Source organism: Monodelphis domestica, chromosome 2 (genome assembly GCF_027887165.1).
Source record: "Monodelphis domestica isolate mMonDom1 chromosome 2, mMonDom1.pri, whole genome shotgun sequence".
Lineage (NCBI taxonomy): Eukaryota > Metazoa > Chordata > Mammalia > Didelphimorphia > Didelphidae > Monodelphis > Monodelphis domestica.
In genome coordinates this window covers 425,622,745-425,643,923 of record NC_077228.1, presented here as the reverse complement: position 1 = coordinate 425,643,923, position 21,179 = coordinate 425,622,745, and the positions used below count along the sequence as shown (strand labels likewise).

General features: G+C 34.8%; 1 protein-coding gene across 5 annotated transcripts in view; it reads right to left on the bottom strand.

Annotated features, from left to right (window-relative positions):
* The window catches only part of ADGB (androglobin), a 297,945-nt gene that overhangs the window by 150,750 nt on the left and 126,016 nt on the right, over window positions 1–21,179 (bottom strand). For all 5 annotated transcript variants that reach the window (XM_007484699.3, XM_016428944.2, XM_016428941.2 and 2 more), the window contains 8 exons: window positions 20,893–21,064; window positions 20,035–20,098; window positions 14,702–14,804; window positions 12,482–12,623; window positions 7,808–7,922; window positions 6,882–7,049; window positions 4,512–4,647; window positions 3,342–3,479 (listed from right to left, as the gene is read on the bottom strand). In XM_007484699.3, the coding sequence (XP_007484761.1) occupies window positions 3,342–3,479; window positions 4,512–4,647; window positions 6,882–7,049; window positions 7,808–7,922; window positions 12,482–12,623; window positions 14,702–14,804; window positions 20,035–20,098; window positions 20,893–21,064 (1,038 nt within the window). The remainder of the gene's footprint in view (window positions 1–3,341; window positions 3,480–4,511; window positions 4,648–6,881; window positions 7,050–7,807; window positions 7,923–12,481; window positions 12,624–14,701; window positions 14,805–20,034; window positions 20,099–20,892; window positions 21,065–21,179) is intronic.

Genomic DNA, 21,179 nt, shown 5'->3' with positions numbered 1-21,179 from the left:
GACTCTCCATATTGCCCCCCCCCCCTTTTCCCAAGGTTTTGGCCTCAGGGCACATCCAGCAACCTAGTGGGACCTAATCTCATCAAATCCTCCAGAGGACAGGGAAGCTCAAACTCCAACACCCCCTCCCCCACAGACTGCACTCAAAGATTTACTGACAAAATTCCAAGGTTGAAGGCAGAAAGTAATGCCCAAAACCACACATAAAAGTTTGTTTATGGCAGAATTACTAGATAAGATCTCCTAACCCCCAGGACAATATCCTGTTCCTGAAGTATAATTAAAATTAAAATTTAAGAAAAATCAACAAACATTTCATAAGCACCTACTATGTGTTTTGCACTGTTCTAGGAACTGAGGGTACATTTTTTAAAACTATACTGGCCCTCAAGAAGCTTACACAGTGGAGTGGCGGGGAGAAGAAGTATGTACAGAACTCCCTCAAATGCCTCTTCCCTCTGATTGGAGTAGATCCAAATTGGATTAAATTCAAATTAAATATAAAATAACTGGGAGAGACAGTAACAGTTGAGATGCTCCAGAAAGGATATATATGAAAGATCATTTGAATTGTCTTGAGGGGATCTAAGAAGAGAGAGCATTCTTGGCATAGATATGAGTGTTGAAACATTGTTTATGGTAAACTGAAATCAAGAAAGCTTGGCTAAAATGTAGATTATATGAGGTGGAGGAATGTGCACTCAGTTTGAAAAGATAGGACCAAACCACATTTCGAAAGTTTTAAAAAACATAAAGGTTCATTGACATCGTAGAGGGTATAGGGAGCTATTAAATGTTCTTGGTTAGGAGTGACATGATCAGACCTCAACTTTAGGAATATTAGTTAGGTGACTTTATGGAAGATATAGTGAAGAAGGAAGAGAATATAAATAGATCAAATTTTAAATTATCATAGAAATCTAAGTAAAAGGAAATGGAGGTTTAAAAAAAAGTGACAGGTGTGAGATATGTTGTAAAGTTTGAATCTATAGGAAATGGCAACTGGTTTGGGGAGATGAGTGAAAGTGAAATGTTGAGAATGACTCTGACCTGGGTACTTGGAAGGATGGTAGGGTGCTTGCCAGAAACAGGGAATTTAGGAATATAAATGGGGAAGTGGAGGGAAGAGATAATTCTGTTTTGAATGTATTACGTTTGATATGCTTATTGTAACAGTTAAATTAGTTTCTCTACTAAAAGTATTGTATTTTTAGAGGTTTATTAAAGATTATTAGAAATCAAGTATAAAGAAATACAAAATAAGAAAAGCCTAGGGCTGGTAAGCCCATTCAATTTCACTTACTACATCTTGAGAGACGGGTGTGCTTAGAAGCGGAAGCAGAGAGAGAGCAAGTAGGCAGTACAGTCAGCTTAAATACCAATTTTGTTCTCTGCCCAGGTTGTAAATCTTAAAATTTCTCAGACTTATGAATGTTAAAAATTTCCCCATCGGGGAATTCTCCATTGGAACAATTCCCTACTGGGAACATTCCCCATTTTGACTGTGAGAACTCGCCAGGATCAGAAATGGGAGGACCTCTACTCCACCCATACTTAAGACTGCTTTAGGGGAGAAAACTCCTTGGTAAACAATGAAAGTACTTGGACCCATGCTTATGATGAGGCAGGGAGTTCTTTGAGCCAGGCCTGTTTTTAGAATTGATACAATGGGATGCTAGGTACCTATAAAGGTCTGGCAACTTGTAAACTTGCCAGGAGCAAAGAGATGAAAACTTACTTAGAGGTTTTCTCTTGAGGGGATTAGTTGTTTTTTTTTGGATTCAAATTTACTAAAGGGATTAAGTCGACCCAGCAGTGTTTTTAGAATGGGTTGTCCTTTGGAAAATGTCTACGGTAATTGGTAGATGTAAGGACTTAGGGGAGGTGACATAGGAGAAAAACCCCTATATAAGAAAAAGCAGAATCTCTTGAGAAGGCAATCCTTTTGGAGAAAGGTCTTATGAGGATCACTTGGGAAGAATCTCTTGACAGGCTCTGGAGAAGGGAAGCTCTTGGAGGACAATCTCTAAGGAGGTCTCGCTGGAGCTCCTCTGAGGGGACTCTGTCCCTCTGGAGGCTCTGGAGAGAGGCCCTTTGGAACAGTCTCTGGCTGGAAGGCTCTTTGAGGAGGACTCTGGCTGGAACTCTCTCTGGTGAAGTCAGCTTAGATGGAGCTGGCCTGCTGTCACTAGAATCCTTGCTTAGACAGACCTTGTGGTGAGTGATAAAAGACTGACTGACAGATCTCTCTCTCTTAAGACTCAGGTCTAGGCCATATTGGCTTAAGGCCCTTCATACTTATTTCCTTTTTCTCTCTTTCTCTCTTTTCTTTAATTCCACATTTGTATTAATTAAAATCTCTATAAAACCCAGTTGACTTTGGGTATTTGAATAATTGGGAATATTTCCCTGGCGACCACCTTATATTTGATTTAAAAACCAAGACACTGTAGTGAAACATATTTTCTGCAGTCAAATCTACTCACCCACTCTTATATCTAGCATAATTTATATCTTCCACTATTTTACTCACTACAGTTTATGACCCCAATTCTTTTAACTGCCACAGTTGATGGCCTTCCAACTATTTTAAATCTTACAAGGTGGGTATCTCAGGTAAGATTATAGGGAATTCTGGGAAGTGCCAAGGACTTCTGGGGTCTGAAGTCTGGGGTTCAAATCTCCATTTTTACACTATGGAACATCTTAATATAAGGAATAATTTTTAAATGTAGAAAAAAGTATGTCATGAAGTTTTACAGGTCTACTTGGTTTCTACTCCAAGGAACATCATGCCTTCCCTTAGGATAAGCTGATGGCATGCTGCATTGACTCAGTTTTTTATATTTTCTCAACAGTTTTTGATACCTTTTCAGTTCCCTCAAATGCTTCTGCCTTCTGATCAGAGGGCAGAGCAATAAAATTTCCCAAAACCTTTCTTTATAGAAAACTCGGAACTTTCAGAACTTTCTCAGTAACTCCATTTTCCACCAGCTTCTCTGCCTGGCATGTAAAGTTGATGCTTCATTGATGTTTATTGAATTGTACTGAACTGAAATAAAATAATGCAAAGCTCATGTATGCATGTATACACAAGCACACATATACTAATACATCAAAAAGAAAAACAATATATGCTAATTGCAAATATACATATGTAGGAGGAAAAGTGAATAAAGAATCCTAATGTCTTTGAATAAGAAACTAAAAAAATAAGGCATTTCATGGATTGAACTTGCATTTATTTAAAGGAAAATAGTTGTAAATTAAATATAGTTATATTGTTATTATACATTATTTGTACAAAATAATTAATAATTTACTAAATGCAAAAAGTATACCTGGTTGTCTGGCCTTCATAAGGAGCCTAGTATAAGTTCCTTTCCAAAAAGCTTGTAGTTTAATTGCTGCCATTAATTCATCACAACTGTAATTTCTGTCATCCACTGTTTCAGGGTATTTAGCATCTATCCACTCCACTGGGGGAGAAAAAAGGGCTTGAATTTAAATTGATTCTCATTACCTTCCTTTAGTCTATACAAGATCTATGAATTTCCAAGAAGTTTTAATTATTTCAGAAGTTCAGTTACCACTCTAGGAAATTTCAAATGCTTAACTTTGCATTACAGAAGCACAATGGTAATTATATTAATGCCTCTATGTTGATGTGTTTGGGAGGGGGTTAGGGTCATTAACTCCTATTTTCTCTCTTCCGGAGTTAAGAGAAAATGACTGGGGAAAAATATTATTTTCTTTAATCAATTTCTTCCAAGACACAATTAATTCTCAATAGTAGGTTAGTACTAATTAGCTTTAATGAGCCTTTTGACCCAAAAAGCTGAAGCATTACAATCTATGCTCTGGGCTTGAGATACAAGTGAAAGGATGAGCAAATACTACATAATAAGCCATTTAGGAGACTAGCATAGGGATGTTCCTAATACCCTCAACTGTAGCCTACCAGGCACTAACCTTGAATCAAAATTCTTTAGAATCAAATGAATGTAAATCATAGAGATAATTTAGTTCAGAGGTTTATAACCTGGATTCCATGAATGGCCAAATAGTCCATGGACTTTAGGGGAATCTGAAAATTTGGATGAAAAAATGTGTATTTTTACCAACTTCTAACTAAAATTTAGCAACTTTCAATTGCTTAAAAATATTATTTGGTAAAAAGTCCATAGTGTGTTCAAGGGAATGATCCAGAAGCAAAGAAATATTGAATTTGGAAGAAATTCTTCAGAAGAGGATACAATAGGCTTCACCCTACTTTCAAAGGAAAGGGGACCATGACAGAAAAGAAAGGTATCAATTTCTGCTCTAGTTCAACATCATCTTATATAAATCATTAGAGACTATAAAAGAGGTAAAAAGATTTGTCCAAAGTTACCTAATTTGAGTGTTGAGACCCATTTCCTAACTTTTATACTAGGGTCATTTTCTGTTATATCTCTGTCAACTCATTTATTATTACAAATGCTATATAAATCACTATAAATAATTAGTACCTAAAGAAGCATCTTCTGAAAAAGTTTCAAGCAAGCTGAAGTCCAAAGTAAGAGCTCGGAATGCAAATCTGAAATTGGGAGGCGCCTTGGCTCCAAACACTTTTTTAAATAAACGCCATAAAGAAAGATAGAAAACCTGCAATTGGGTTAAAAAAAGATTTAGGATTATTTTTCCATCAGGATAGTGTATTTACAAAACAAAAACAAAATTATAACTGTGGTTTTTTTCTGTGTAGAAAGCTTTCAGTGAAGAATTATTTCTACCAGTGCACTTAGGAACCTTTTTCTTAACATAGAGCTGAGAGAGTTGCCTGGGGGTGGTATGGAAAAGTCAAATGACTGGTCAAGAATCTGGAGTCAGTTTATGTCAAAGTTAGGAGGTGAAGCCTCTCTGCCTGATTCTGAAGCTAGCTTTCTATTACCATGCACAATTCAGCAAAGATGTATAACTGATTTTTGTGTACAAGAAACTGGTGTTCTGGCATAGGAAACCACTCAGTCCTTACATTATCATCAGTATTGTTGTTCTTCTTAAGTGTGAAATGCTATCAAAAGAGATATGGAAGTAGGCAGGAGGTACATATTTTTTTGTGATGAAGATGGTGAGTTTAGATTTAGATATGGTATATTTGAGGTATGAGAAGAGTGGAGTTTAGTGGAAAAGTCATGGCTGGATTTAGACCATTTGAGAGTTATCTGTAGAGCCATGATTAAGATTATAAAGATAGAAGATATCAGAAAAATATCAAATTAACATCAAAGCCTTGAAGGGGTAAGATAACCATAATTAGATGATAGAAAGTAGAACATAAAAAAAAAGCAGAACATTAGCAGTCAGGTAAGTAGGCTGAGAACAAGAAGAAGACAGTGTGTTATTGACACTAAGGCATTGGAAAATTAGGTTGAATCTAATATGAGTCTAGTTAGATAATGTATTAAATAAAATATGAAGTTTAGAGTAAGGAAGGTCTGAGTTCAAATCCTACTTCAGACACTTGTTAGCTTTGTTACTCATGGCAAGTCAATCAACCTGTTTACCACAGTTTCTTCATCTGTAAGACAGACATAATATTTACCTCCCAATGTTGTTATGATGGTCAAATGAGAAAATAATTGTAAAGTACTTAGCACAGAAACTGTTATATAGCAAGTGATTATAAACATTACAATTATTAATTTTGCTCTTAAATGAAACGGGAGAACAGTGCAAACTGTCTTACTTAGGATAATTACTTATGTTCATACAAATTCTACTTCCTAAGAAAAAAACGATAGATGAGAGGTCAAAAAGAAGTTCACTTGGAAAAGGTGTATGGTAAACTCTAAGGTTATTATGCAAGAGAGTGAAATGGAAAACAAAAAAGTTCATGTAAACTTAGGTTGCATTAAGAGGCACAGGTTCTGGGAAAAGGCAGGTAGTAATCCCTCTACTTATTCTTGGTCAGATTACATTTTTCAAGAACAATTTTAATTTCTAATTCTCTCATTTTAGGAAGGACATTCATAAGTTAGAGAGTATCCAGAGGATAGAAACTAGAATGGAGAAGGGTCACAAGATTAAGTCAAATGAACAGTTTGAAGGAAATATTGAGTTATCCTTAGAAGAGAAAAACTGGGGGATAAGGGATTAGAAGGGAATAGTAAACAAAAGGACAGATATATCCTGTTTGGGCCAAGGGGACATAATTAAGAACAGTAGTTAGAAGTTGTGTAGAAGCAAATTTAAATTTGAGATAAAGAAAAATATCTTGTCAACTAGAACACTCCGAAAGAAGCTTTCTCAACAGAAGAACAATGATGACAAAAATGATGACGACGACGATGATGATGATGATGGCGATGTTAAAAATGTCTAGCACTTTTATAGTACCTACTGTGACCCAGGCACTATGCTAAGTGTTTTACAATTATTTTATTTAGTCATAACACCACCCGGGGAGGTAGGTGCTATTATCATCCGTATTTTCTGGATGAGGAAAGTGAGGCAAATAAAAGTTGAATGACTGGTCTGGGGTCACACAACTAATAAGAATCAGGGTTGACATCTGAACCCAGGTTGTTCTGACTAAAGGCAAGTATTTTATCCGCTGTGCCACCTTCCTCCCCATAGGTAATAGATCCCTTTTACTGACTAATTTTATGCAATGGGCATATGCCTAGTTTTCTGGAGGAAATGATTACTTTTAAACGATATATTGAAAAAGATAGCACCCACAGTAACTCTGAGATAATGAGGTCACAAAATAATTATCCAGGAATAGTATACAAATAATTTAATAAGAAGAAAAAAATAAAAGCAAAGTACAATCTATCCAAAACCTAGTGTCAATTTGACATCCTTTCAGTAACAAGACACAAATACACATTTACCCTGTAGTGCTGTGTCGATAGCATCTTATCTTTAAGTTCTGGAGGGTAGTGAGCTGCATGTAACTCTTTCAAAGCAACATCAAGTCTTTCCTTGTCTCTGAAATTATTCATGACAGATCCAAGAGCTCTTAAAATTGACATAGCTTGTTCTACAAATTGTAAGCTTTCCTGTGGAGACATAGGATGGACATCTATTATCACCATAGTCTTATCTGGAGTAGAACCATTTCATTTTTACTAATATATACATTTTAAAATGAGCATGGAATTTCATTAGCATATTGATAAATTTAATCTAATGAAGAAAAGTTCTTGTTCTGTTACTTAGTCTTACAGAGTTGCCTGAGTTAAATGTGACTTAGCCAGAATCAAATATGTACTAAGATCCAATATCAGTTCTTATTGACTATGAGGACACCTCTTTGTTCCCTATACCACATTGCCTCATATTTTACTAATACAGCCATTGCTAACTCATTTAAATGTTTACCTAAATGAAGGTTCACAGGCTCAAAGAGGGGACATATCTTTGTTTGCTCCTTTTCATTCAGATGTCACAAATAACATCAAAATGTTAACATGTAACATTAAAATGTAAACATGTTAAAATGTAACAAGTAAAATGAACATGGTACATATCGAGAAATCCAGTGTCATTTCAATTTTTCTTTTGCTTACTTTGCCCCAACTTATGAAATTTGTTGAGTGAAAATAGAACAGGATGAAACAAAAACTAGGGAGTAATCACTCATACTCTAAAATAATTCATTCTTTAAATAGTTTTGTACATTTTGCAATCATTTCCATATTATTCACTACTTTGTGGTATAAATATCAAAGAAATATATAGCTAAATAATATAGCTAAATGAGAAATGAATAAAACAAAAATGAAAAGAAGATAAAAACAATTGTTATAACATGTACCTTCTCAAAATAAGGCATAACAACATCTTCTTCTCCAAAGATAAAGTATACCATGCTGCATAGGTGGATATGATGTCCTACTGGAGAATTTACAGTGAAAATTAACATATGCCGCCTAAAAAAAAAGAAGACAGAATAGAATAGCTAAATATTCTCTGAAGTAGACAATAGTGTTGTTAACTTTAGGAAGCAAATTTAGAGGGCAGCTATGTGTCCCTTTAAATCTCAGAATGCTCAGAAGTCTAATAACTCATCTAAGTAGATGGGAATATAAATATAATTTACTGATGTCAAACACCAAATAGATGAATAAGAAAATCAAGTAATTCATCATTTCTTATAGGACTACAGTATTCCATTACAATCATATATCACAAATTGTTCAGCCATTTCCCAATTGATGACATTAATTCACTTCCCAATATTTTGCCAACACAAAAGGAGCAACTATGAATATTTTTGTCCAAATAGGTTCTCCCCCCCCCCATCTTTGATCTCTCTGAGATACAGAACTAGTTAAAGTATTTCTAGGTCAGAGGGTATGGGTATGAATACACAGGGAAATTCCAGATGAGCAGTCTATTACAAAGAAGGTTACAAGAACAGCATGAAGCAGTTCTGAAAGCAACAGCAAGATAACATTGGTAGAAAATATCAATGGTCCTAGAGGTGAACCTATGACATGCATGCCAGAGGGGGCAGTCAGAGCCCTCTCTGTGGGCACATGCACCATCGCCCCAGCCCAGAATTTGCCAGAGTTCATTCTAGAAAACCAGAGGGACATGGGGTGAAGCTGCTCCCCTCCCACTCTCCACCCATACCATGCCTGGGGACATCACCTACCCCTCTAAAAGGTTTGCTATCACTGACCTAGAGCATCAAATTCCCCTTTTAAACAATTTTTTTAATTTTTCAATTACATGTAAAAATAATTTCTGACATTTATCTTTTTCTTAAGTTTTGAGTCCCAAATTGCCTCTCTCCCTCCTCCACTCTCCCTGCCCCCATGAGATGGAAAACTATCTGTTACAGATCTTATTTGTGCAATCATGTAAAACATTTTTCCCTATTAGTCCTTTTGTGAAAGAAAACTTGATCTCACCTCCAAAATATGAAGAAATGATTTCAGAAAAACCTGACAAGATTACATGAACTGATACAAAGTGAAATGAAATGAACAGAATAAAACATTGTGCCTAGGAACAACAACAATGTAGGATGATTAGCAATGCCAAGATCCAAGACAACCCCAAGGGTAGTAGTCTCTTGGTAACTGAGGATGACGACTGTCTTTGTGTGTTTTCATCTAACTTAAGATGAAAAATACTATCAACAGTCATAGAAGGAACTGTCCGAGTCTGAAAGTAGATTGAAGCATACCATTTTCCCCTTATGTTCTTCATGAGTTTTTTCTTGTATGTGAAATATAGATCTTCTTTCATGACATTGGGAATATTGGAAATATGACTTCATGATACATATTTTTCCAGGTCAGCTGTTTTTCCAATGAGTTATTTCACATTAGGTATTTTTTCATTCTTCTGACTTTTCAAAATTAAGGAGAACTAGATACCAGAAATACCTCAGACAAAACTTCAATAAATAATTTTAATGGCTACTTGAATTATGGTGCTTGTGGATGTATTCAATATTATACCCACCTTTTCAGGTGATAATATAGGCATGTATTAAAATCTTATATATACTACATTGAATTTGATTTATTTTTATAGTTCAATAAAAGTTAAGTTCCTAGAGAGGTTTTATTTATTTTTAATTTGTATTCCCAGAGACTATTATCTTCCATTTGTTCAGTTCTAATTTTTAAGGAATTATTTTCTTCAGTGAGCTTTTGTATTTCCTTTTCCATTTGGCCAATCCTACTTTTTAAGGAGTTCTCTTCATTGTATTTTTGTATATCCTTTTCCATTTTGTCAATTCTACTTTTAAAAAATTCTGTTTTGCATTTTGTCATTTCTACTTTAAAAAAAAATTCTGCTTCTCTTCAGTGGATCTTTATGCCTCTTTTCCCAATTGGCTGATTCTGTTTTTTAGGTATTATTTTCTTCAGGGTTTTTTATGCCTCCTTTACCAAGCTATTAACTGTTTTTCTCCATTATTTTGGTGCATCACTCTCATTTCTTTTCCCACTTTTAATTCTATCTCCCTTATTTGGTTTTTAAACTCCATTTTGAGCTTTAAAAGGAATTTTTTGGGGGTGAGATCAATTTTCATTTTTCTTTGAAGTTGTGGATGCAATAGCATTGACTTTGTTATTTCTGAATTTATGTTTTTATCTTCCCTGTCACCAAAATCACTATATTGTTTCTTTCTTTTTTCTTGGTGTTTGCTCATTTTTCAAACATTTTTCTTGACTTAGCTTAAAAAAAACCTAACAACTAACTTTTAAAGTTGGGCTCTTTTGCTGTGGTGAGGGAAAAACTGTAACAAGTTTCAAGTTCTTTTTATAGCTATTTTCAGAGATAGCCCCTGGGATCTATAACTGTTCAGTTATTCCATGGTGGTATGATTTAAGGAGAGATGGGTTTAATACTCTCCTGGGCTATACTTTAATCTGTGAACAACCATAATTACTCTTTTCCATCCTAGAACTGTGACAAGGGTATCCTGTTCCCCATGGTCATAAGCATTGGTGTGCTAGTACTCTCAACCCCGATATGTGTGGAAGTGAGAAATTGGGAATGATTTGCAGCAGAGCTGGAGTAGCTGGTACTGGTGACCTGTCATTCAAATGAGAACATTCTATTTGGAATGTGACCAGGAGAGACTGTTGGAAAAAAGATCTGATCAACTGAAGTCTGGAGTCTCCTTTGCTTTGGAGACAGGAAGGAGAGGAGTCTCTTTGGGGTTTTGAGATAGAAAGGAGTCTGAGGTCTCTTGGCTTTTGGGGCAGAAGGAAAGAATGACAAAGTCCAGCTCTCTCTGATTTCTCTGCTGTGATATAGTGACTGAACTTCCAGACCTATCAGTCCATTTTCCCAAACTGAACTATATTCCACTATCCTTCAACCTAGGAATTATTCTAGTGTCAGGGAAACCCAAACTCTCTTTCCTCCATTTCCTTATCTTTTCCTTCTTCCCCAATAAACCCTTACTTAATCTTAGAGAAGAGAAAGAGTATTTTATATCATAAAAGTCACCCTGAGTCTATTTAGAGAGACCAACAGAAGAAGCAATCGGAAAGGGAGGGAGGAAGGGAAGAGAAAGGGAGGAAGGGAGGAATGAAGATTAACAGTCTTGATCTTTAGTTATCATTTATCATTTAAATAATCCTTTATTAAATATGGCAACCAGGAACTGGGTCCTAGGATGCATATGGGCAATGCCACAGATTCCTACACTCAGAGCCAGAGAAGAGAACCCTATAATCTCCTTCTGACCAGTTGTCCCAACCCTTTATCAGTCGTGGATTTCTGAAGCCATAACCTTTGATTCAGTTTCCCATTGACTTGCCTAGAGAGGCCTTGAAAAACTAATCTGTGCTTCACCCTGGGGTGAATAAATTTTTGTTCCAAACTTCTGAGTTTTCTCAAGCTGAAAAAAAAATGCTTCACCTCTTTTTTGTGTGTGTTCACCTGTTATATTAAAGTTTTTGGAGGGTAATTTGGGAGAGATAAGGAGAGTCCCTGTTCCTTCTCCACTATCTTGGCTCCACTCTTCCCCAATCTAAAAGACCTAATTTGTCCCTCCAAGAAAGTGTGTTGGTCATGCAATTTCCTTACATATGTATCTCTCCATTTTTGTTCCCTGTGTCAATTTTCCCTCTTGAAATAATATATAAAAGAAAGATTGATGGGGGAAATACTTTGTTGTTATATTTCTTACTATTTCCTACCATTGATTCCCTTTGCTTTTTTGTATTCTCTGGCTGACAGGTTTAAAGTAAGCACACTGATAAGGGCTTGGACATTTCAATTTTAGCCGGTCAGCATGTAAACATGTACCATGTGGGAAGCACTGTCCTAAGCGCCATATATACAAAAAAGGTAAAGCATGGCTACTGTCCTCAAAGAATTCACATTCTAAGAGTACATGGATAGTGTATTTTAACTATGAAATACGCTAGAAGACCCTGTGAGTCAAAACGTGTCCCTAGGTACCATATGTAAATTTTTATGCTTCTTAATTTATTTCTTGGCTTCTTCAATATTCAGAAGAACAAGCCCCGACCACCTCCAACCCTCGTGGGAAAGATTGTCACTGATTATATAAAGCCCACTAATTTCCTTTTTGACGAAGAAAGAGATTTGTATCCACCAAATATCCTGTTTAATGATCCATTTGATAAAAAAGATATTTCTTTCACATTAAATGACTTGCTACTTAAAAACTACCTAAACTGACAAAATCAAGGGAAAAATCAAATTGGCCATATTTAATAAAATTTAGTTATATTAAATTAAAATTATACAATTTTGATCCAGTCATAAATTGTGAAGACAGCAAATTGACTTAGAAATTACGAATTAGTATTTTCTTTATTATATTTTATTTTGCTAAACATTTCCTAATTATTTTAGAGAAGATAATTTTAATATGGTTCAGGTGTTTTTGGAGTCTAACATCATGGTCTTTTAGGGTACTATTTATTTTTATATTGGTTATTCAGAGTGTCAGGAGATAAGAATTATGGAAGCTAAGACAACTACATACCCAACAGGAAGGTGGATTATAGCAGCTTTAGTAGCATATGTATGTATCTTCAGTACAAGATCCCGCTTTGTCAGAGATTTCCAAGAAAATGTTTCTGCTGTAAGTACGCCAGGTTCTATGGCAGGACTCTCTTTATGTAAGGCTTTAAGAAAAAAGGAAAGACAATCAAGTTAAAATGATGAACCACTATCCTTTAAGGGTTAAGTCTGATCATCAACGCATGGGGCAACTTTGAACATTAAACTGTGGTCAATATGATTAAATTCTAGAAGGATTTATTAAGCAACTGTTAAGGACAAAGTCCTGTACCAGATGATAGCTCATGGTTGGATATACAAGAACAAAGAAGAACTTCCTGAACTTAATAATTTGATGTTTGTTGTTGTTGTTGTTGTTGTTTTTAATAATTTGATGTTTTACAGAAGAATATATCAATAAATAAACATGAGGTAATTTGAGGAAGGAAAACACTAATAACTTGGAGTTTGAAAACAACTTTGTTCAGGAGGTAATCTTTACCTTGATGGAAGATATAGGAAAAGGTTTTTAAAAGGATTGTAAGGAGAAAGTACATTCCTGATGATGATGACTGATGATGATACCTAGGATTCATATAATGCTTTAAGGTTTGCGAAGTGCTTTACATATATTTCTTCCTTTGAACAACCTTATAAGGAAGGATGTCTAACAAGTTTTTAAAGTATCAATATCAGTTTATAATCAATAATCAATCCATTCCCTATTAGTTTTACAGTTTGCCTTTTATTTTTACATCATGCAACTTAAAAAATTAGAAAAAAATTAAAAATTCCCAGAGAAAAACTAAATTGGAAATCCTAAAACTAAAGGAGAAATTAATAAAATTCAAAGTAAATGAATTATTGAACTAATAAATAAGACTAGGAGCTGGTACTTTTAAAAAACAAATAAAATAAAGTATTAGTTAATCTAATAGAAAAAAAAGAAGAGAATCAAATTAACAGTATCAAAGATGAAAAGGGTGATCTCAATTCTAATGAAGAGGAAATTAAGGTAATTATTAAGAATGATTTTGCCCAATTATGTGGCACTAAATATGACATGGAGGTGAAATGCGTGAATATTTACAAAAATATAAACTGCCTAGTTTAACAAAAAAGGAAATAGAATACTTAAATAATCCCATCTCAGAAAAAGAAATTGAACAAGTCATCAAGGAACTCCCTATGAAAAAAATCCCCAGGGCCAGATGGATTTACAAGTGAATTCTATCAAACATTTAAAGAACAACTAATCCCAATATCATAAAAAGTATTTGACAAAATAAGTAAAAAGGAATCTTATCAAATTATTTTTATAACACAAATATGATATTGATTCTAAAGCCAGGCAGACCAAAAATAGAGAAAGAAAACTACAGATCAATCTTCTTACTGAACACAGATAAAAATATCTTAAATAAAATACTAGCAAAAAGACTTCAGCAAGTTATTACAAGGATTATTCATTATGATCAGGTAGGATTTATACTGGGTATAAAAGAATAGTTTAGTATTAGGAAAACCATCCACATAATTGACCATATCAATAATCAACAGAAATAACATGATTATCCCAATAGATGCAGAAAAAGGCTTTGACAAAATATAACACCCATTCCTATTGAAAACACCAACAAGTACAGTAATAGAAAGGCCATTCCTCAAAATAATAAACAGCATATATTTAATACCATCTGCAGGTATCATCTGCAATGGGGACAAGTTAGAAACCTTCCCATTGAGATCAGGAGTGAAGCAAAGATGCCCATTATCACTTCTTTTATTCAATATTATACTAGAAATGCTAGCAGTAGCAATTAGAGAAGAAAAAGAAATTGAAGGATACAAGTAGACAATGAGGAAACTAAACTATCCATGTTTGCAGATATGATGGTATATTTAAAGGAAAGTAACAAGGGGCAGTGGTTAGCCAGAGTATTAATATTGCAGAAATACCAAGAAAGATAAGGGGTAAAAATAGGGCATAAATTTAGCAATTAACCAGTGGTGACCTGGAGACCTATTTAAGGAGAGCAGTAGGGTTAGCAGCTAGAGATGAAAAGTCAGTGTAGAGAAGAAATAGTGGCAATAAATGTAAATTTCTCTCTCTTTTTTCTTTCTTCTTCTATAACACCTTCCTAGACTGAAAGCAAAAAATGCGTTTTGTTTTTATTATTTTCCTCATAGATCTCTCTCTTACCTCCAGACTCTCCCCAGCGTACCAATGCAGAAAAGCAAACCAGAAGTTCAATAGGCTTCAGACTATCCACAAATAAATAATAAAATACCCGATCATCTGTGGACTGAAAGAACAGATGCAAATAATATATAATGCTAGTCTGGTAATGCAATAATTAGACCTCTTCAATATTTCTTTAAAGTTCATGCCATAAAATAAGGCACATTTATAAAGTGATTATAATTGGCCTTGTATTTCTTAAAGTTTTTAATACAATTTCCTCATAAGAAGGAAGCAATTTAATATGCAAATGGAAGAAAAATTCCAAGTATCTCTACGCCTAAAACCCCTAAGCAAGCCTTCCTTTGTAACTAACATTTAAAGAAACAGTTTACCAAAACCAACCAGTGTTGCTTGTTTGTTTTATTCTATGCCTTCTCCAATCTCTTCTAAACTACTGACTGAAATCTCTTCAATGAAGGGAGACAGGTGCTTTTTCTCAATTCTTTTGGGGGCAAGTTTGGTCATTGTAGTTATACATCATTCAGTTTCATTTTATTGTTGTTCCCATTTATATCATTGTAGTTACTGTGTACAGTTTTTCTGGTCCTGCTTACTTTTCCCTGTATCAGTTCCCCTGAGTTTTCCCATGTTTCTCCCTACTAAAAATCTGTAACTTCAGGAACACCTAACAAACTAATAGTAAAAGTACAGAGTAAGGAATTGAGGGATCTGAGTTTGACTATCCCATCTCAGGTTAGCTCAGTGACTATGTGCAAGTCATTTAATCTCTTGGATCATCAGTTCATTGATGAGAGGAATAAAAGCAGTAAGGGACTATGGTGAGCATGATGGCCTTAGGAAGATGTGTTAAAACCCCTCCTACAGGAGGCGGAGTCAAGATGGCCACTTAGATGCAGCAAAAGTCCAGAGCTCTGTGAAAACCCTTCCACACCAATCAAAAACAAAATCCATCGAGGGGGACAGAAAATCAAATCTAACAAAAGGACAGAGACGGGGGACCCTCCTGTTGGATTCAATTTAAAAAGTACTCAAAATAGCCTGAATTCTGGGGTTTAAGGAAAAGGAAGAAGAAAGGTCCTGGTGCCCCACCCCCACCTACTGTGCTGAGTGTCTGGCAGTTGCTTGACTCCCAGGTGTAGAAATGGAATAGGAAATATATTGATTAGGTATTGATAAGATAAGAACTTTAGGATAGGGGTCGTTGAGGCTGCAGGAAAAACACAATGTTGTACATAAGATGAGAACTTGGAAGGAGAGAAGCAGATACAGTTCTGACAGTTGGTCAGTAATATCTGAGTGGGTCTCTAGCTTTTGGTGGAGACAGACTCAATTCAGCCTTGCTCTGTGGCTGTTACAGGAGAGAGAGAGAAGTCAAATCTATCTCAAAGATTTCTACTTGCCTAACTGGGAGAAATCATTGTGGAGAAAAGCTGTCATATCTGCTTTGTTGGAGAACATTTTTTGAGGGAAGAAAGATCAAAGGCCTGTTTGCCCAGACTCTGGACTATCTCAGAGTTATCAGGTCAGCTAGCCTCTGCCATATCAGGCTGACTGATTCTGTTTTGACTTGGAGACATCTTTGACAATATTAAGTTATTTTTAATAAGGATTGTAGTTAGGTTTTAGTCAGATAGTGTTTTGGAGATTTTTAGTAAGTGCTAAGCAGTCCAGAGATGGAAGAACAGAAGAGTTTGCCATGAAGCTAACATATAATTCCCTTTTAGCATTAAGGTTTTCCTTGTTACTGATCCTAATATTCATATCTTTAAAATATAAATAAATAGATTTTTATACAAATATATAGTCTCCAATCAAATTATATACTGGCCTGGTAAAAAGAAGTCACTTCTGGCTTCCCTTCTGAGTTGAAAGATACTTCTGTGAACATCCTCTTCAATAACACCAATAAGAATCTCCTTATGTCATTTGGCAAGTTTTAATAGGAATTTTGAGCCTACATATTCCATTTTTGGTACCCAATGCCAATTTGGAATTTTCACTGCAGGGGGTCCAGGCAGCCATAGAACTCCAGCAATAGCTGACAGCCTGCAGAAGCTGTGTGTGGAACTCCAGGGGGCTCCATAAACCTTCTCACAGTCAGCTTTAACTCACTCAGCTGTTTCAAGCTAGCTGGGTTATTTTACTGAGAAAATGTGAAAGCACATTTTACAAATCACATATTTGCAAACATTCTTATTCATAACTATGGCTCATCCATAATTGGATTGGTTTTAACTATTTAAAACCTGTGTTATCTCTGACAATACAGAGAACTATATCATATTTACTTCTCCTGTTTTTGATGCTAGCCTGTGTGTTGACAATGATTAAAGCACTAATGGCTGTAATAAGGAAAAAATATTTATAGCCTCACTCTTGTGGTGGCAAAAAATTGGAAAATGAGGGGATGCCCTTCAATTGGGGAATGGCTGAACAAATTGTGGTATATGTTGGTGATGGAATACTATTGTGCTCAAAGGAATAATGAACTGAAGGAATTCCATGTGAACTGGAAAGACCTCCAGGAAGTGATGCAGAGTGAAAGGAGCAGAACCAGGAGAACATTGTATGCAGAGACTGATACACTGTGGTATAATCGAATGTAATGGACTTCTCTACTAGCAGCAATGCTATGACCCAGGACAATTCTGAGGGACTTATGAGAAAGAATTCTGTCCATATCCAGAGAAAGAACTGTGGGAGCAGAAATGTAGAAGAAATACATTTGCTTGATCACATAGTTCAATGGGGATATGATTGGGGATGTAGACTCTTAATAATCACTCTAATGCAAATAATAATATGGAAATAGGTCTTGACCAATGATACATGTAAACCCTAGTATAATTGCTTGTTGGCTATGAGGGGGAAGGGAGGAGGTGGTGAGGGAAAGAATATGAATCATGTAACCATGGAAAATATTCGAAATTAATTAAATAAAATTTAAAAATAAAATAAAATCCCTCCTATGACAATAAGTGTAGGACTCTCATCAAGTCACTTAACTCTCAGAGCCTCATGCAAAACCCAAAGCCTTGTCTACTAAATCCACATTAATTATGAGCTGTGATTTGTGTTAGCAAAGGAAGTCCACCAGCTTGATAAAAATGCACATCCTTCTCTATTTGTAACCTTTCTAGGGTCCCTTAAACTTTGAGGATTGACCTTTATCTGGTAAAAAAAAAAAACTCCAACAGATGTCCACAGGGCAATGTTGGGTCCTTGGGAAATCACAGTATGGTTTTTAATAATCAAGATGAACTTAAGAACCATTAAACTTGTACTAAAGACTTAGTTGAAAACTGTGGGTATCCAGTTCCTTAAAAGTGATTGCTGGTGGCCTGACAAAGATGGAGGCAACACTTTTCTGAAGATCACATTGTTTTCCTTGCTCAAATGGATTACCCTCCATCTAACTGAACAGCCTGAACCTTTTCACTCTTTGATAATAATATGATACACTGAATGAACCTAACTGTTTATATGCTATATTTCTGGATATTTGAGAGATAGGGAATTCCACTTATACCAATGGAAAAACAGAATCTGTTACACAAGTTCAGCATCTTCTCTAAAACTTAAAAAATTAGAAAAGTTACTTAGAGCACTGAGAATTTAAGAGACTTGCTCAGAGTTATACATTCAGCATATGTCAGTGATAGGGCTTGAAGCCAAACGTTCTTGGCTTGCTGTCCAATTTGTTTCCCCTATGACACATTGAATCTATTTTAAAACATATATACATACACATATGTATAGATGTACATAAGTTTTTATCTATATGCATATACTATCTATACAAACACATATATGTTTATACACATATATTTGGAAGTCATCTGCATAAAAGTTAAATCTATTGAAGCTGATGAAGAGGCACACAAAGAAAAAAATAGCCCAGAAGAATGCCTCAGATTCCATCTGTACTTAGGGTGAACTAAATGGATAAATGGGAAGCCAATGAGATTGAGAAGTCATAAATGTGGGAAAATAACATGAAAAGAATATTAATATTTGGATGAAAAATCCAGCCAAGAAAAAGGACAGAAGAAAAGATGGTGATCAACAGTGTGAAATGTTGCAATTATGTTTTGAAGGATAGTCTTTTAAAAGGCCATTAGATTTAGCAATTAAGAGAAATAATTAATTTTTTTATTAAATTTCCCCTTTCAAATGGGAGGTAAAAGAATAAAATTATTTTCAGAGCATAAAAAAAGAAAAAAGTGATTTCTGGTCTGAAAAAGACAAAGTTGGGTTGTGGCTAATTGCAAAATTAAGTTGTATGTAATTGTTGTCCTATAGTACATTTGCCTAAATATTTCTGAACTCTGCTATCTCTAGCCTTAAAAAAATGGACAGAAATAGTAGAAGCAAAGTAAAACGAGAGGCCTGGAAAATGGTTGGGAGACAAAATCTTAAAACCTGGATTTGGCTAATAGAAAACCTCGGGTTAACATAGTTATAAAATTAACATTTTAAATATAAATTTCAATTAATTCTCCAATAAGCATGTATATTTGCTTCTTTTTTAATTTAATTTTTTTCCAGATTAGACATCACACCATTTTAAATAATTATTTACTGACATTTTGTGATCCATGTTCTCTCCCTTTCTCCCATCCTTTCTACCTTCCCTGGAGAGCAGGTAATATGATATAAATTGTCATGTTTGTTCATGAAAATACAAAAAAGTAAATGGTCCTATTAAAAACAACTAATTTCAAGTGGAATTAACAGGGAATATGAAGAGGGAAAAGTATATACTAAATTATGATTAACTTCAAAACAAAACAACATTCATTACATTGTCCTGAGATTATTAAATCAGTTTCAAAATATGATAGGATTATAGATTCTGATCTGGCAAGGGTAGGTCATCAAGTCCATCCCTCACTTTTTAGAAATGAAGACGCTGAGGTCCAAAGAAATATAGTAGTCATTAAATATGGACATATTAAAATTAGTAGATATATTTTATATCTATATTTATCCCTGAATTAATATCTCAAATTCAATATCTATTACCTGTGAGCTGCATATAACAACACATTAACCCACTTATTTACTTATATTAGGAACCTAAAAGTAGTGGCCAGGATGATACAAGAGTGTTTGTTTAAACAGATTAAGGATAGTAAAGTAAATAAAGATTATGGGAGTTTAAATAAAAATCACTGATCACAACCCCAGTTAATAGCATTAAAAATTTAGTCTGTAACTATGACAATAGATTTATACAAATATTTACTAAAGTATAAGTCTTCATGCACTAACATGATTAGATTCTTAAACCCTTTCTCCCCCCCAAAAGAATATAATATCTCACTTACCTTAAAGTCTGACCTCTGATAGCTATAGATGTATGAAGTTGGTTTGTGGAAAATATACACATTCCTAAAAGGACAATGAGTTCTTAATTAATTCCATTCAAATATTCAAATATCATAGGCAGCAAATTACAATGACCCTTTAATCAGCCTACATGAATAAATATATGGAAAAGCTAGGAAAAATAGAAAATATTAAATTGATTTAGTTGCCTTAGGAGGGCCTAGGCAAAAATAATTTTGATAGGAAAAAAATCCCTTTGTTTCAGTCAACTGAAAATATTTTGAGCAGAAGCTGAAATCAAACAATGGGTAAGAATAATTTTTTCTCCCTTTACAAATTGTATTTTGTATTATTGACATAAGCCTAAGGGCAATGTTTCAAAAGGATCCACTACCACTTAAAATGTAGGAATAATAATTTTGTACTCCAAATAACCCATGGTTTGATCCATATAGATACTCCACTGGTGTCAACAGATGACATCTTCTCTAGACTGTAGCTCTGTAACCCACTCCAATCCATTCTCTACTCTCTAGCCAATTTTTTAAGTATATGTCTGACCATATCAATACTACTCCACAAATTGCCCTAACTCAATAAATTCTAGTGGCTCCTTTTTACCTTGAAGAACTGAATATTGATTCTTGCTTGACATTTAAAGTTCTTTTAAACCTGTCTCCTTCCTACCTTTCCTACCATATTTCCTTCCATGTACCCAATCATCTAATTACCCTGACCCACTTAATTTCTCACATAGCATACTCCATATAAAAGTGTTTTAATCCGAGTGGGAAATGAATACTATATAATCCTGGTATATTAAATTACATGGGGGTGGGGGAATGTTTAATCCTTACTGGAAGCATCTGCAGAAGTCATCATAGTCAAACCAGATTTCTTTGCAAATAGGAATAACTTCTGCTACAACCTCTTCTTGAGATTTATCCAGGGTGGATGTGTGCTGGCTAACTAAATCAGTTGCCTCTGATTGACGAATTCCAACAGTAATCACATTTTCTGATGCCTCTTCTGTATGCATAGGAAAAATTGAGATTAGCATGTCAAAATTGTCCATAGTCTGAAAGAATGGAAGTCAATAATATGTAAAAAGAAAGGATAAGAATCTGAAAAGCTCATATTTATG